General features: G+C 44.1%; 1 protein-coding gene across 2 annotated transcripts in view; it reads left to right on the top strand.

Moving 5' to 3' along the window:
* Positions 1 to 205: 205 nt before the first annotated feature.
* The window catches only part of FAM3C (FAM3 metabolism regulating signaling molecule C), a 42818-nt gene continuing 24567 nt past the window's right edge, over positions 206 to 18456 (top strand). The window contains exons 1-3 of one of the 2 annotated variants that reach the window (XM_073328198.1): positions 206 to 355; positions 13198 to 13259; positions 18331 to 18435. In XM_073328198.1, coding sequence (XP_073184299.1) covers positions 13247 to 13259; positions 18331 to 18435 — 118 coding nt within the window. In that variant the 5' untranslated portion in view covers positions 206 to 355; positions 13198 to 13246. Of the gene's footprint in view, positions 356 to 7491; positions 7516 to 13197; positions 13260 to 18330; positions 18436 to 18456 lie in introns of those variants that run through there. The other variant, XM_073328199.1, reaches the window with a different exon arrangement.

Raw genomic sequence — 18456 nt, 5'->3', positions numbered from 1 at the left:
GGGCAACTCCTCCCCCAGCCCAGCCCAGCCCAGCCCAGCCCAGCAGCTCGGAGCCCCCGGCTGGGGCGTGCCCAGCAGCCGGCAGGGCGGAGAGGTCTCCGGGATCGAAGGGAGGAGGGGGGGCGGGTTTGTGGGGGAGGGGCTGTCGGTGGGCGGGGGCGGGCCGCGGAGCAGACTCTGGCCCGAGTCCGCCAGCACTAGGGGGCGGGCGAGCTCTCCCCGCCTTTGCGTCTGTCGCGGCGGGGCCGCTCGGTTTCCTGCTCCTCCGCCGCCCTCTGGGCAGCTGCCGAGCCGGGTCGAGTCTGCCGCCGCCGCCGCCGCGTGAGGAGGGGCCGGGCGGCCGGCCGGAGCGCAGGTAAGGGGCTCCCCGCGTCCCGGCCTGGGCTCGCGCCCACCAGGCTCAGAGACCCTGCGCAGCCCGCCCCCGCCTCGCCCGGCGTGTCCCCGGCCAGGTCGCCCCCTGAGCGCCCGCCCTCCTCCCAGCCGGCCTGTGCCCTCTGCTCCGCCCCGCGTGTGCCCTTTGCGCTCTGGCGGCGCCGAGCCTCGCCTGCCCCGCTGCCACGTTCCCACCTCCCGCTCGGCTTCCCTCGCTCGGACCGGCCGGAGCTCGGAGGTGCCCTGCACCGCTCTCCTCCTTCCCCCGCAGAGTCTCACTTCCCCCTTCCTCACCCCCGGCCTGCGCCCCTTGTTCCTCCCCTTTGGCTGCCTCCTGTGCCAGCAGAATAAACCACCCTCCAGCCCTGAGCCCTTTCCATGGGGTCTCAACGTCCCTGGCAGCTTTGCTCTTCTTCCCTTGCTCCACAGACTAGTTTCCTCCTTGGGGCTGCTGCTCCACCAATCTACGCTCCTAAAAGGGGGGAAATTGGGCTGTTCTGCACCCGGTCTCTGTATCTCCCCCCTGCTCCAATGTGGGGGGAAAAAAGGGGAAAAATGACTCTAAATGTAAGCAAAAAGGAGTACTTGTGGCACCTTTTCTCTTTGCGAATACAGACTAACAGGGCTGCTACTCTGAAACCCATAAATTTAAGCTTGCACAGGACCAAAGGAAGGAGTCGGGTGGAAATGAGAGTTTGTGTGCGGGCTCCAGGCCATTGAATCAGAGATGAAGTGTGTGGAGAGAGGTATTTCAGGTGTAGAGAGAGAGCTGGACACTTCCCAAACTAGTATTATGGATGCATTCCTCACAGAGAAGAGATAAAGTGTGCAGATGTCTGATACCTTTTGACTGGGTATGCTTACAGTGATTTAGAACTTCAGTATTAATAGCTGTAAACAGAAATGGGCTTTTCTGGTTTTCACTGTTGTTTGCAATCAGCTGCTATTGATGCAAAACAACTTAAAATAGAATTAGCCCTTCCATTTCAGTTTTGAATTGTGTACCTTTGTTTCTCTCCTCACATCTTTATCCTATTATTTGTAGAAATGCATTCCTAACATTTTATCCTTGATACATAATAAGTAAGCATGATTTTTCTTTCCAGCTCAACTTTCCTCATATGTGACTTTGTAGCCTGATGCCAGTTCTGATGCCATCAATCAGCTTTAGTTTCTCTAAAGACCTAGCCTAGTTTTATCAGTATAACTATAAAAAGAAAAAGAGAACTTGTGGCACCTTAGAGACTAACAAATTTATTTGAGCATAAGCTTTCATGAGCTACAGCTCACTTCATTGGATGCATCAGCTGTAGCTCATGAAGGCTTATGCTCAAATAAATTGGTTAGTCTCTAAGGTGCCACAAGTCCTCCTTTTCTTTTTGCAAATACAGACTAACATGGCTACTACTCTGAAACCAGTATAACTATGTCAATTAAGGGGCTGACTTTTTTTTATTTAAACCAGTGTGACTTTGGTTGTGACTTTACTCTGGTAAAAGCCCTACTGTGGAGACAGTTATACAAATATATCATACTAGCATAGTTATTCCTTTTCTTGTCTGGGAATAGCAAAGCCAGTGTAAAGTGCCATTATATTGATAGAACTGTGTTCATACTAAGGGGATTGTACTATGTTAACTCTGTCAGTTTTCTAATATAGACAGACCCCTTATGTTGTGGGAGAAGGAGGAAATACTGCTGTAAAGAAGAAAAAGTAATTTTTTAAGATAGCATTTTATTAAATGTTCTTTAACTGATCATGGAAATCATCAATACAAAAGTTGTCTATGGATAACCTGACATTCAACAAAACACTAAAGCAGAGGTGGGCAAACTACGGCCCACGGGACCCTCCTGCCCGGCCCCTGAGCTCCCGGCCCCTCCCCTGCTGTTCCTCCTCCCCCGCAGCCTCAGTGCACCATGCTGCCTGTGTAATGTATTAAACTGCTCTGCGTAGGAATGTGCTACTGGTAGCAGTTACGGAGATCAATTTACTACACTACACCAGCACGGTGCTCTGGGCTGCGCGGCCAGCCACCAGTGCTCTGTGCTGCGCGGTAAGGGAGCAGGGAACAGGGCGGTTTGATAGAGGGCAGAGGAGTTTGAGGTGGTGGGCGGGGGGTATGGATGGGGTCGGGGCAGTCAGAGGGCAGGGAACGGAGTGCTGGGGGTTGAATGGGGGCAGGGATCCCAGGGGGTCAGTCAGGAAGGAGGGGGCTTGAATGGGGCAGTCAGGGGCAGGGGTTCCAGGAGCGGTCAGGGGACAGGAGCGGGGTGTGTATGTGTGTGGATGGGGCAGGGGTCCTGGGGGGCCATCAGGGAACGGGGGGGGGGGGGGGTTTGGATGGGGCTGTCAGGGGGCGAGAAGCAAGGGGGACAGATAGGGGGCAGGGGCACAGGCACAGCCTCCCCTAATCGGCCCTCCATACAATTTCCAAAACCCATTGTGGCCCTCCGGCCAAAAAGTTTGCCTGCCCCTGCACTAAAGACATTGCTGTAGGGACCAGTCCTGCATTGGCAGGGTAATGAGCTGAGGAACCAATTCTGCAGTTGGGTACATCCTCATGGATCTTATTGGAGGATCTGGGTCTAAATGACCTAGTACATCACTTTGATCTCCAGTTTTTCTACTTCTGTGATTGTGAAGTAGAAAGATTTATTATTATAGATTTATTATCTATATTTACCTATCTTTGAGCATCTGTCACTGTAGTAGCTACATGCAACTAGATAGTGTAAAGCCCTGTCTGCCCTGGATTCCATTTTTGCCTGAGCCACTAACTATCTATGGGACCTTGGTCTTTATTCCAGTTTTCCCACATGTGAAATTGGTATAATGATACTTACCTACTTTTTGTAAAAGCCTTTGATAACTGATGAAAAGCATTATATAAATGTGAACAGTTATTTAATAATAATTACATAAAAATACATGAACCCATCTAAATGGCTCACACTAAAATTACTCGCTTGTCAAGGACTGAAAACACTGGATAACCAGATAATATTTTATATTAAGTTACAGAGTTCAATTTGTGGTATAGAAATAATTCACTAAGGCCCTGATCTTGTGAACACTTGTGCATATGCTTAATTTTACTCACCGGGGTATTATTGAAATTAATGGGACTACTCACATGAGTAAAATAAAGGATATGCATAAGTATTTAGTAGGGTTGAGGCCTAAAGGAGTAGGCACCTATACTGCAAATGCTTACTCACACTCTAGTGGTCCTTTTGATATCAGTAGGATTACTATTTGTGAGGAAGGTTTTTTTTTTTAGGTTTGTAGTTATTTTTATTTTTGTAATCATTCTACTACTAAACACTAAAGCATTTAACCTAATCCCCATACAACAGAATGTTAATAGTATTTAGTAGCTGTAGCAGTACTGGTAGTCCTAATGTGCTGGAATCAGAGCGCAATCAATAGCTGATAGTTGGATCAAGGTCAAAGTTTCTAGCAGTAAAGACTATATCCTATCCATCCAGCCTCTTCCTTTCAGATTCTAAATACCACAAATACACACATACCAGTTGCTTTTAACATATCACAGAAATTAAGTAAGACAGATGGGCTGGCATTTCTCACTAGTCAAGAGTATACCTGTGTGTGATAGCTAAATGTCAAAGGCTTGAGGAGAGGCTTCAGTGACACATAATTTTCTGTTAATTTCATGGCAAGTTACCACTCATTTAGTTAAGCGTACCACCACTCATTTAGTTAAGCATGGAGACACACTTGGAGGACTAGCTGCATCTCTGTCCTCTGTTTGAGTGTACCTCTTAAAGTGTTAGACCTTGTATCTTTACCTCACGGGGGTAGAATTCCATATTTCTCCCACATTTAGACCAGGTGTGGTACTACCCGTGTTTCAGGCATGTTTTCCCAGCCAAGTCCGACTGGATTCGGCACCTGTTCTTCTCTTTAGGAGTCTGACACCAAACAGCTGACTTAAACCAAAGTATTGTTTAATCTTAATAATAGGAATAAAGCACTTCGAGAAATTTTTTTTAACAGTCCCTCTTAGTTAAAGCCGTACCATTCTGTGATTAGAAAAGGAGGACTTGTGGCACCTTAGAGACTAACCAATTTATTTGAGCATAAGCTTTCGTGAGCTACAGCTCACTTCATCGGATGCATTCCGATGAAGTGAGCTGTAGCTCACGAAAGCTTATGCTCAAATAAATTGGTTAGTCTCTAAGGTGCCACAAGTCCTCCTTTTCTTTTTGCGAATACAGACTAACACGGCTGCTACTCTGAAACCTGTCATTATGCATTCTGTGATTGTGGGCCAGATAGGCCTAGCTTCTTTAGACACCTCAGCAGACCCTGGATGTCAGCTTGAACAGCTCCCCAGCAGCAACAGGACTGGCCTCTGGACAAAGAGTCATTTTAACTGTTGATAGTGCAATTTATCTGCTGGCTACCAACATTGGGCCCATGTGGCAAAACAAGTTTTGTAAGGAGCCTGAAGATAAACTGATTATCACTACAAAAGGGTCGTCCCTCCCCACCCCACCCCCGCTGGTAATCGCTCACCTTTGTACAGTGTGTATGGTAACACCCATTGTTTAATGTTCTCTGTGTACATAAAATCTCCCTGTTGTATTTTCCGATGCATGCATCCGATGAAGTGAGCTGTAGCACACGAAAGCTTATGCTCAAATATATTTGTTAGTCTCTAAGGTGTCACAAGTACTCCTTTTCTTTTTGCGGATACAGACTAACACGGCTGCTACTCTGAAACCATACAGTAAAGACCCTAATAAGCAGGTAACTATATGGTATTCATGGAGCAGCTCCACATCTGGCACAGGTGGGACAGGGCATATAGGAGAGAACTTGATTTAGATGCATAAGTGGCAATATTTTAAGAAGAGAAGGATACTACAGCAAGAGTTTTGGAGTTTAATGATAAATATTTGTAAAATATTTTCTGAAATTTGTGTGTAGCAATCGGTTCAAATCCTTATTTTCCATTTTGTATATGGTAATAGGGCATAATACTTAGGATATTTTACTGCTTGTTAAGTGCTCATGATGGGTTTGGTAGTGTGTAGTCACAAAAATATGTGGTTCATTGTCTAGATTATTTTAGTATATAAATCAGTCACAGTTAAGACACAAGTCACTGGCAGAGCCAGACAGGGGTGGGAGGGAAATGTTGATTTAGAATGTTGTATTTTAATTCAGTAGAATTTGTTAATTTAAATTCTGATTGTTTAATCCTTACACACACAATCCCATTAAACTCAAAGGGATGATTTATGTGAATAAGGGCTGCTGGACTGAGTCAAAATTTCAGTCAGATTTAATTTTCAAGATTTACATGTTCATACTGGGATTTAATTTTTTCATTATAAATAGGGTAGGAGGGATTAGATTTTAGGGCTCAATCCTGTAATTTTTCCCCCCCATTTGTGTGCTTACTTTGCTGCATGATTTTGTGAAAGTCCCTTCACCTCTCTGTGCCTCAGTTTCACCATCAGTAAAATAGGGGTCAGTATAATTGTGTAGTATTGTAAAGATCGTTGAGATATGTGTAGGAAAAGTGCTACAGTAGAACCTTACAGTTACAAACCCCAGAGTTACGAACTGAACGGTCAACCACACACCTCATTTGGAACCAGAAGTATGCAGTCACGCAGCATCAGAGACCGAAACCAAACAAAAAATACGATACAGTACTGTGTTAAACATAAACTACTAAAATGGAAATTAAATTTTTTTTTGACAAGGTAAGGAAACTGTTTCTATGCTTGTTTCATTTAAATTAAGATTGTTAAAAGCAGCATTTTTGTTCTGCATAGTAAAGCTTCAAAGCTATATTAAGTAAATGTTCAGTTGTAAACTTTTGAGAGAATAACCATAATACTTTATTCAGAGTTACAAACACTTCAGAGTTATGAACGACGTCCGGCCCAGAGGTATTTTTTAACTCTGAGGATCTACTGTATATAAGAACCACATATTAAGCTAAGTATTAAGAAAGAGCATATGTGCTTATTAGGTAAGGTGTGTTCTGCATAGGAACTGTATTTGATGTGAAATTAATTCCTCTCACAGCTCATATGATTAGGCCTGGCATGATGATCTATGTATGGGGGTAATTAAATTTGAGCATCGGTTTGTAGGCAGAACATAACTCAGCGCAGCCCCTTTCAACTTGCAACTCCCACCCAGTGACTAGAATAGTGGTTACTGCCTCTCTGCACCCTCTTATTTGAGGGTTTTGGGCCACTGGAGCTGCTTAGGATTTTGTCCCCCTGCTTCAGGGACTGCAGCACACCTTCCCTCAAATAATGGCCTGTTCAGTGGTTGCATGGATACTCCTGTGAGTTCCTCAGCCTTGCAAGAGATCTAGATTTCCCCGTGTGACTAGTCTCTTTGTATTCCGCATGCATTTATGTGGATCATGTGTTTCACACGTTGCATGGAGAACTGATGCAATTTCATTCTTAAAAATTGTGGATCTAATTCTTACAATGTTGTCCTGATACCATTCGCTGGGATTTGACCATTCTTCAGCAGCTTGGGGGAATAAATTGCTTGTTCTGCAGTAAATTTGGGCTTGATTCAATAGGAAGTATTTGTAATGACTTCTTTTATTTTTGTTGAGGTTTCTCTTTCATGGTATATTCATTTAGAATGGGCTGTAGTATCAAGCTAGCTACTAGGACCCAGTGCTTTATGGGGATGCTTATCATGACAAAGCTAGATATTTTCAGTGATACAAAAAACAAATACGTACATAATATGATTATAATACAGTGTATGCACGTTCTAGTCACGCTTTTTACCAGTGGGAATAGTGGGTTGGCAAGTAACTGCTTTTTGATTTTAATTAACGCATTTATTTTGTTCTTAGCTACTATGGAATGATTGAACATATGATTGCTATAATTTGCTATGTATACTTCAGAATATATGAAGTGGTGGTGTGCTTTTTTTGTGAGCTTCAAATAGGTGGTAATTGCAGCTACACTTCAACTTCTAAATATATTTCTCATAGTATTAAAAATAAATAAAATCCTCCCTGTCTCAAGCTTCCTGGTACCTGGATTAGCCAAGTCACCCACTCTTCCGAGCTGCACTTGACTCATACCCTTGTAGCCACATCCACATTGGCACTGCAGGTAACTCGGGTTCACAGCTAATATTTCTGGGATGAATTCCACAGTTTTTAGCACCTGACTAACTCGAGTCCCTCTAGGAATTGTTTTATGTGCAGTGTGGAAGAAATCGTCTGTCCTTCCTGAGCACCTGTGCAGAAGTTTTCTTCAATCTCCAGCACTTTAAACTGAGGGATTTCCAGCTGTGCATACTTCTCACTTCTGTCCATTCCCGCTGGTGCTAAGTCATGGATCCAGCACCAGTGGATGAACTGTTCCTGCTTTTGGCTGTGCTGTTATTGGAACAGGATGCGGATTGAACGTATGGGGCATGGTTGACGTCATTTCAGCAGTGGTTGGTGACCCTCAGGAGGCATCAGCACGTCTTTAGATAATCATGCTGGCTGGATGCTGTTATGGCACAGTGGAGACAGCTGATGCATGCTGTAATTGCTGTAGATTCCCCCTGTGAAGACCAGTACATCTGGTGCAGGACCATAAACGCAGAGCGGGACTACATTGTCATGCAGACCTGGGATGACCACCAGTGGCTCCAGAAGGTCTGTGTGAGGACGGCCACTTTCATGGAGATCTGTTAGGAGGTTGGCCCAATCTTCCAGCACCAGAGTATCCAAAATAAGGGTGGCTGGTACCAGTACAGAAGTGGCGTGTTAGTACCATCTGGAAGTTGGCTACCCCTAGCTGCTATAGATCTATAGCTAACCAGTTTGGTGTTGGCAAGTTGACAGTTAGTGGTGTGGTAGTGGTGATTTGTGAGGCAGTTATTGCTGTTGATTACCTATGGGTGATGGACATAGCTATTGTGCCTGAAGTAATAGCTGGCTTTGAGAGAATGGGGTTCCTGAACGGTGCTGGGATCATTGATGGTGCATGTGTGCCCATGGTTTGCTCACCACAAGGAACACATAAATATGTTAACTGTAAAGGATATTACTTGATTGTTATTCAGGTATTGACCTGTCAGGGTTCCCTCCCCACTCTGAACTCTGGGGTACAGATGAGGGGACCCGCATGAAAGACCCCCCTAAGATTATTTCTACCAGCTTAGGTTAAAACTTCCCCAAGGCACAAATCCCTTCTTGTCCTTGGATGGTATTCGCTGCCACCACCAAGTGAGCTAGACAAATATTCAAGGAAAAGAACCACTTGGAGTTCCTGTTCCCCAAAATATTCCCCCCAAACCCCTTCATCCACCTTCCCTGGGGAGGCTTGAGCATAATGTCCTCACCAATTGGTACAGGTGAGACGAGACCAAATCCCTGGGTTTTTAGGACACTAAAAACCAATCAGATTCTTTTTAAAAAAAAAAAACCCAGAACTTTTTATTATAAAGAAAAAAAAGTAAAAGAAGCACTTCTGTAAAATCAGGATGGAAGGTAATTTTACAGGATAATCAGATTCAAAACACAGGATTCCCCTCTAGGCAAAACTTTAAAGTTACAAAAAACAGGGATAAACCTCCCTCTAAGCATAGGGAAAATTCACAAGCTAAAACAAAAGATATACTAACACATTTCCTTGCTATTACTTACTATTCCTGTAATTTAGATGTATCATTCAGTAGGAGCTGGATTACTTGCTTGGTCTCTTTGTCTCCCTAGAGAACACATACAGAGCACAAAAACAAAGCCTTTCCCCCCACCCCAGATTTGAAAGTATCTTCTTTCCCCATTGGTCCTTCTGGTCAGGTGCCAACCAGGTTAATTGAACTGATTAACCCCTTACGGGTAAGGGGATTCTGTACCTCTGGCCAAGAGGGATTTTATTTTACTGCATACATAAAGGTTGTTACCCTTTCCTTTATATTTATGACATGACCAACCATAAAGGCAAGTTTATTAACACCAGTGTGGGATGCACTGGCAAGGGTGCCGAGGTGATTTGGCATTTACTTGTTAGGCGGGAATGAAGTCCTTTTGCGTTCAAATAACATGGTTATGAATGGGGTGTCTGTGCCCACTGTTGTTTTTCCACTCTGCTGCCACAGCTCATGACACTGTACCATGATACAAGAGCACCTGGAAGAGAGAGGTTTAATTGCACACAGAGCAGTTACAGGATGGTGACAGAATGTGCACTTGGCCAACTGAAGGCAAGATGGCACTCACCTGCATACCCATTTGAATGCCAGTATTCCTAATGCCACTTGTATTGCCCTATGCAATATCTGGAAGGAAAAGGGCAAGAGCTTTCACCGCTCTCAAGACAGTACTGGTTTGCAGGCCTGGTACAGACAAAAAGCCCCTGTCATCACTGGAACTAGGTCCTGGTGAGTAAGGGAAACAAGGGATGCCTTAGGAGGTGGAAGTTGCCATACAAACTGTAAGAGGCTAATTAATTAAGATGAGCTATTATCAGCAGGAGAAAAAACATATTTAATCTATTTTCCTATGTTAAGTATCCTCACACCTTCTTGTCAACTGTCTGAATGGGCCATCTTGATTATCACTACAAAAGTTGTTTTCTCCTGCTGATAGCTCATCTTAATTAATTAGCCTCTTACAGTTTGTATGGCAACTTCTACCTTCTGTGTGTGTGTGTGTGTGTATATATATATATATATATCTTCTTACTATATGTTCCATTCTATGCATCCGATGAAGTGGGCTGTAGCCCATGAAAGCTTATGCTCTAATAAATTTGTTAGTCTCTAAGATGCCACAAGTACTCCTGTTCTTTTTACTGTATTGAGGGTGAGGGATTCTGCATTTAGCTGCATACTGAAATAAATAGTGTGTGTGGTGGGGGGGGGGGGGGGGAGATTCTCAGGAGGTTTCTCAGTTGCCTACACCGATAGTGATCTCCTACAGTGTGCTTGCTCATGGCCAATTACTTATCATCTGGACATTTTGCATAGCTTGTGATGGATATGCTAGGAAAGTTTCACTCTTAGTGTAAGCAGTGAACATTTAGCGCCAAATTCCTCTCTACTCTTGAAAGTGCCTGTTGATATTTTAAGGTCTTGGTCTCTTTCTTTGTGTGGAGAGAAGGAGGGTTTCTCAGGTCTTTCCATTTTTTCCTTTCATTTACTATCCTCCTCACTACTAACCCTTACTCCCATAAAAATTTAAGCAGTATATCATAGTCACCCTACCTATAGCAGAGAGGAGCTGGACATGGATCTCTGAACTCAATAGTGCTACTTTGAATACAAGCCAAAAGAAGTTGTTTGAATAGTGGAAAGTTCACCCTCTCCCAGGGCTTATGAAGGGTTGAGAGAGTTTTCTGAACGATGTAGAGCAAATAGGATTTTTTCACTGTTGTAGCATTCAAAAGCACAGACTCTCAGGGATGTTGTGGTACTGTCATATACAGCTGTTTCATAAAGCCTTATATTAGGCATCAACCATTCATTTACACATTCTTTTCCATTTCACGCAGATTTCCTTTTATCCAAAGGAGATATTGGTTACAGGCTACATTATTGGTCTGAGTATCGTGTGCATTTTAAGGTAACTTGTAGAGGTCTTCTCAGGCCTGATTTTTAACCCAGATCCAAATTGACCCAAGCCTAAGAGGGTCGAGTCATTTTCCGACTACCGATGTCAGGTTTGTGTCAGGTTGGAAAACAACTGATCCTCTTGGGCTCAGGTTGGCTCTTCTCCTTACTGTGAGGTTGGCACGGCAGTAGTTGCGTGCACTGCTCCTGCTGTGGTGGATGTGTGCACTGCGGGATGAGGCTCTGTGATTCCTTGGCGCACGCACTCCTCAGCAAACACAGCACAGTGTGGTGACAGTGTCTGGCAGGAGCAGGTCAAGCAGCGCCATCTCCATAGGCCTGGGGAGGAGAGCCGACCTGGGCCTTCAGGAGTCTATTGTTTTCCAAACCAATGCGAACTTGACACTTGAAGTTGGGTCCTGTTAGGTTTGAGTCAGGTTGCAGGCTCTAGTAACTTGAATCTGAGTTTCTTATGCATTATTAAATGGTAAGAAATGAGCGAGTGAAATAGTAAATAGCTTAGTAGCCTAATCTTTTCCTGCTAAGCTTCCAGGCAGAATCTAATTTCAGCTCAGTGAAAAACGTGAAAACCCTTTCACGCCACAGGTACGGAAGTACATATTACAGTGGTTCTTAAGAGCCTCTGCGGCCTTATCAATAAATATTAGAGAATGCTGTCTCCTTTGTTCCAGTGTTCAGCCAAATGCTTCCTAAATTACTTATCCAGTGTCAGAATAGCCAAAACTTTAACACTTTGACTAAATCTAGACACCTCTGGCCTGATTTTTTTCAGTGGATCAGAGTCCTGAACCTTTCATTGGGTTCTCAGCAGGTGCTCAGAATCTCTTGGCATCTTAGTTTGAAAATTTTGGAAGTTTCTGTGGGAGTTTTGCCATTTAAAAATTGGGGATAATACTTAACCATCCTCACAGGATTGTTTGAGGCTTAGTGCAAGTAATGTTTGTAAAGTGCTTGGAGATCTTCAGCTGGAAGGTGCTATGGAAGTGCATTTGATTTTTCCAGTAACTGAAAGATAATCTGTGAAATAACAATTTATTTACAAACACTCCATTTTATGTGAAAGTTTTATAAATGTTGTAGATGTTTTCTAAAATACCTTTTTAGATTAGAATTAGCTTGTCACTGTAGAGATGCTGAAGTTCTGGCTGAGGCAGTACTATCAGTCTAATCCCCTATTTTCAGATACTTGTCACTTCTCTGGAAAGTTATCTCTGGAATTTAAATTTCTCATTCTTGTGAGCTCTTGTGTGTGTGCATGCGTGCATGTAATAAAGTTCTCTTAGTTGTTTGAGCATATCAAAATGTATACCTTTTCACTTTCAATATTTTGATAACTAACTCAGAAGATTTAATTTTAAAAATTCAAACTTACATATCATATGTAGTCTTCAGGTAAGTGCGCTTACTGCTTGGGGGTTGGGTGGGGGGGCGTATTCTGGTTACCTTAGCTCCATCTTCTTCTGAGCACTGTTCTTGGAGTGCCCTTTTAAGCACCAACTTTCTACAGTTGCCATCTGTAAATTTAACGAATAAAATGCATATAGGTGAATAGATTTATCAAGGTACATATCTTTTCTTCTTGCATTTCAGACATTACTTTGCTGAAGAAAAGTGGAGTTTTTTTGTGCACAGACTTTGCAATGTTGTCATTAACTATTTTTTAACTATAATCTAGAGAAAATCTTCAGGTTTGACATGCCACTCTTCAATAAAACATAATCTTGGTACAAAAGGTCACTAGAAATTTGAAAGAGTGCAGATAGGTTTTTTTGTGTGTGCACCCTCCATGTTGTATGTTTACATTTGTACAATACAAATTGAACACCTTCAAGAAAACCAGGTACATCATCCAATTTCCTTGGTAATTGATTGAGAGTATAATGTGTCATATCAAAACAGGCTGAAAATAAGGTGAGTTTATGAAGGATTTCGTTAAATTCAGAAATGAATGATTAAAATAACAAAACATTCAGGTAGCTTGCTTTATACTTGAGCGACAAATGAGAGCAGTGCATCAGAAATCAATCCAATATACTCTTTCACTGTACGCACTAAGAAATCAAGGCTTAATAGCGGGCTAACTATTAAGTGATCAGCAAAATCGTTATTAGCACTACTAGCTTGGAAACCCTAATTCTGTGATCGAATTAACAAACAAAAACAGTAGTAAAATTTCTTATTTGCCTTGAGTTCTAATTTTTGTGCCTTCTATCTTCTCCTTTTAGGTCGTTTGATTAGTGCAATTGTGCTACTGACTGACTGACAAGACTAAACATGAGGGTAGCAGGTAAGAAAAACAGTCACTGAGATCAGATTTATGTGACTTTTAAAATAAGCCGTATACTGCATTAATGAGTAAAGGATAATCCTGATGTTTTTTGTTATATCTAACTTCTGAAAGAAGCACCACAGCTTTAATTTAATGGAAACAGTATTGCTTTGCTATTTTTAGCTGTCTGTGAAGAATGGCATTAAGCAATCATGAATGGCGGAAAAAAATCGTGTATGTTTATTTTCTCCATACCAGTACCATCCAGCTTCCCTGAAGGTCAGAAGGAAGAAGCAAATGTGAATTTGGTCTTCCTCGGAGTTTCTCAGTGTAACCCTGGCTCCCAGCTTTCTATATGTAGTTCATTGAATTATTGTATATGCATTTCAGTTACTAAACGGGACTTTTTGCAGAGGAGAGGTTCAAGTTTATTGGAAGAAAACATTATGTCCAATGAAATGGCTAAAGGTTTATCTGCTACTTTCAGCCAAAATAACTCCTCCTGCAGTCCAGTCTTTGTTTGTTAGTATTCTTGATATGAGAGACATCTCAAAAGAATACAAAAAATACTCTATACATCACTAAATTTAAAAAGTGTATTTAGCACCTTTCGCATCAGATGTCTGATGGATCTTTTTATATATTTTTAAATCTTTTAAACAGTTCTAATCGTAGTGCAAAGAAACACCAGTCATTTTAGTAAATAACCCCAAAGAAGTGATATACACATTAGAAATTCAGGAAACCTAACAAATGTATACAGTGAAGTTTAGTACAATAGGAAGAAATGGAATTCGAAATTTTTCAGGACTTCAAGATATGTTTTTAATGTAAATGTTACCAGTGTTCTGGGTATTTGTAAGGCAAAGGTCACTAAGATGAAGGAATTAGAAATGGGGTAACTGTTCCAAAACAGAGAGAAGAAATAAATAGAAATGTCCTGTATACAAGGAATACCGCATTACTTCTGGGGGGTTTCTGTGTGATTGCGCGCATGCAGAATTGCGCCCTCCCCTCCCCTCACAAAATTCCTGTGCTTGCCTGCAGAAAACTGCAGCGAAGCAAAGGGAAGCTGCACTGGGAAGGGCAGGGGCGACGACCATGGGTGCAGTTTTGGGCAGGGGATTGCCCCCCTCCAAACAGAAGTGAGGCGTGGGGGCCACACAGGGTTATGTGCCACTGGGCCCCCCACCCCCATCTCTGCAAGCGCAGAGCTGCCCAGCTGAAGGAGGCTGTGTTGGTTCAACTGACTCTGCAGCTGAATGCCACCTCCTGGGTCCTAGTGCCAGTTGAGCTCCCCTTCTGTGTGCTGGGAGCCTTCCTCTTTTCTGTGCAACAGTGAGTGCCGGTGGAGGGGAAGAGGCAGTGGGGAAGGAAATGGGGGTGGAATAGGGCAGGGGGGTGGGGGAGTGAGGGGAGGGAGATGGAGAAGAAAAGGGGATAGGGGAATCCTGGGGGGGGAAGAGGGAGACCAGCATGCGGCATCCCTTGGCAGCAGCTGGGGCTCCCCTGTTAAGCACGACCATCAAAACCTCACCCTGACAAGCCCTACTCCCCTACCCATGGACTCCTCCGACCAGCCTGCCACACCCAGACCGTTACCTCACTGACTCCAAAGCAGCTGTACCTAGACCCCTCTCCCCCCACTGAGCCCCAATCACCTTCACTTGGATTGTCTGCAGAGTCCCATTGCCCCTGCACCCAGAACCCCCCTACAAGCCCCTGTGCATCCAAATGTCCCACTGAGCTGCCCGCACCCAGAGTGCCCCACACCTGGATCCCGTACACCCTAAGCCCCTCCACACTTGGATCCTGCTGGGCTGAGCCTGCCAACCCACACCTGGTGCACCTGGCACAGAGGGCCCCAGAGAGTTTCTGGGGCAGGTCCAGCCCTTGCACTGTGTCAGGGTCAGGTGCAGCCTCACTGCCGAGTCCCTGTAGTGGGGGAGGTGGGGGTTTCAGGGTGATCTGCCACCTCAGTGCAGCCAGTGGGCCTGTGCTTCCCCACTGCCATGCTGAAGCCACATTTATTTATTAACAAATAAAATGTGCAGAATTTTAAAATATTGTGTATGCTATTTTTAATTTTTTGGTGCAGAATTCCCTCAGCAGTAACAGCATATCAGAGACCGACTGGATAGAGTTCAGAAAGAAACTGAGGGAGTGAAAGCTGAATAAACCTAGCATTTGGAGAGCAGTAATAGAGGTCTCTGAGAAGCCTATTTACCTGCGAGAAAGGAAGCAGGAAACTTCAAAGAAAATTCAATAGTGTATTACATCTGTATCACAACTAAAGAATTTTAAGGCATTCTTTTGCTATGTACATTTGTACTGTTGTGTTGCAGGAGGAATGTGTGTGTGCTCTAGTTAATAGTCTGACAAACTGTTAGACTTTTCAGCAGTTCGATTCATAGGTTAACTTAGTAACAGTTGCTTCAAAGTAATCCAGGAAGAAAGCATGACTACATGCTTTCTCAACATTGAAGTTAACATTATTCAGGCTGTGATAAAGGAATAGTGCATGGAACATACATTTTTATTAATTGTATTAGGTATGCTTACATCTGAGCTTAGTTCAAACAGACTCCCTGTTGGGGGTCCATTTTATGCTGCAGCAGGAGTGGGCAGATTTTGGTAAGACTGGGAAATGCTGTTTTCTGGAAGGTGAATTAGGTCACCAGTGGTGGTTGTCTACTATAATAATCTTCCTCATTTTATTTCCTGCTGTCAGCCCTGCCAAGAGCTCACAATTAGGGCAGAACCTGGTAAATTTTTTGTCTGTAATCTTGTTGCTAAACCCCGTAACACATTCTCTTCTTCTGTTGACGTTTCTTAGCTATAGTAAGCAAGTACTTTAGTGGGGTGCTTTTAGTTCAAAGATTAAAGGAAGTGCTCTCTTAGAAATGTGTTTTCTCTTTTATAGAGAGAGCCCATACAATTCCACGGGAGGGCTTAGAATTCTGTGGTGTTTCTTTGGTGCTGGTACTGTCTGCCCACACTCTCTTGCCTATTCTAGATCAACAAAACATGAATCATCTGTCTAATTTACTATATATCCTGTTCCAAAATCTACTTTTTTTGGTAGATGTGACCTTGAAAAATAAAATCAAACCACTGTATAACCTAAAAATAACCTCCAGGAAAGATGTAATAAGTTACATCTGAGACGTTAAGAACGTATATAGATAAAATGTCAAATAGATGCAAATATTAGCATTAAAATACTTTCAGAAAACTGTTTTAAGTATTAACTATAGTTAAGGCTGCGAGTCTATCATGGAGGTCATGGATTTCGTGACTTTCTGGTCCGAGCAGCTCGGGTGGCCCTGGCGCAGCCGCTGCTGGGGCAGTCTTGGCCCCCACCCCCCCAGCACCTGTGGTTGTCCTCAGGCCGCCGCCCCCTGCCCTGGAGCACCAGTTTAGGGTTGCCAATTTTGGTTGCATATATTCCTGGAGATTTAATCACATGACATAATCTTTAATTCCTGGAGACTCCCGGACAATTCTGGAGGGTTGGCAACTCTACACCAGCAGCGGTCCCGGGCCACCCCGTGCCCTGGAGCCCCCTTCCAGAGCACCTGTGGCGCCCCTGGAGTCCCCCCCTCCAGATCACGCAAGATTTAGTCAGGGGTATATAGTACAAGCCATGGAGAGGTCATGGGCTGTGAATTTTTGTTTAGTGCTAGTGACCTGTCTATGACTTTTGCTAAAAATACCCATGAGTAAAAAGTGGCCTTAACTGTAGTTTTGTCAAATAAAATTATTTTAGGCATATAGCCGCCCCCCAATTGCTCCCACCCAGCTCCCCTCCCCAAACTCTTGATTGCTTCCAACCCAGCTTAGGGTTACCATCTTTCAAGTTCCCAGATAGAGGGCACTGCCAGGGGTATTTGGAGAGGTGCTGGAGGGGTTTGTGAGTACTGGGAGGGGTATTTGGGGGGTGCTGGCAGGGATTTTGGGGGGTACTGTTAGGGTACCTGCAGCCTCACTCTCGAAGTGGGGGGCAGTGTTGCTTCCTGTCATTGGCAGAGCAGCTGGCACAAGGCCAGGATGCAGCGCCAGCCCATCGGTCAGTGCCATGCCAGCCCATCATGGGCCTCTCCCCCTTCCCAGGGCTGTGAGCCAGGGCCTGGCTCTGTCACCCCTCCTGGCTGGGCTCTGAGGCCCCATGGCAGGGCAGGTGGCCCAGCAAGAGGCGCTTTACAGCTCCGCTTTCCTGGTGGGCCAGCAACCCAGCTCAGGCTCCCCTCCGCTGATCGCCTGCCACCTTCTACCCACCCCTCCCGGAGAGGCTCCTGCTGCCTCACTCACTGAGCCCGGATGCCAGCACTTGCTCATTCGCTCACATGGCCTCTGCGTTGCTGCCAGCTGGCGGAGGACAGAGCTGGCGGGGGTAGGGCTGCGCTTGCACCACTTGGGGACACACTGTGCACTTCAGCCCGGCCCAGCCACCCACCCCCTGCTAGCAGGGCCCTGTGCTGCAGAGCAGGTACGGCTCCAGCCCCGGCTTGGCTTCAGCCCGTTTGACCTTTGCAATCCACTCAGAAGTGTCTGGCAGTCCAGATTTGGCCAGCGTTCACCTATTGACTATCCCAATCTAGCATATATATTGTTCTGTAAATGCCAATGTGATTGACAAAGCCTTGGCTGGGATGATTTAGTTGGTGTTGGTCCTGCTTTGAGCAGGGATTGGGCTGGATGACCTCCTGAGGTCTCTTTCAACCCTAATCTTCTATGATTCTATGATTCCAACATGCTATTGATAAACTGTGAGATGTGAATTGGTGCCCCATCCTAGGGTGGAACATAGCAGTCAGAGGTACAGCTGAGCCTCACAGTATCGTTATCCATAGCAGTGATTTAAGTTCACATCTTGACAGTACGAAGCTTCACTTTTGATTTATTTTTCATGTACATACTTTTTGTTTACTTCATTTCACAGTTTGTAACATATTTCTGGCAGCATTGTAATAGCTTTTTTTAACACAATTCACTGTGGATTTCTCATGCAGTTTATTTTTTGTGTTTAAAACTGAATTGTAAAATATAAATAGATGCCCAAAACTTTATTTTCTGTGGTTCTGAATAGGTGCTGTAAAGTTGGTGGTAGCTGTCTCAATATTTCTACTGACATTTTATGTCATATCTCAAGTATTTGAGATAAAAATGGATACAAACTTAGGAAACCTGTTTGGTAAGTGATGACTTCTGTTTT

This window comes from Lepidochelys kempii, chromosome 1 (genome assembly GCF_965140265.1).
Source record: "Lepidochelys kempii isolate rLepKem1 chromosome 1, rLepKem1.hap2, whole genome shotgun sequence".
Taxonomy (NCBI): domain Eukaryota; kingdom Metazoa; phylum Chordata; order Testudines; family Cheloniidae; genus Lepidochelys; species Lepidochelys kempii.
Note: the sequence above shows the minus strand (reverse complement) of the source record. Positions and strands in the feature narration are given on the sequence as shown.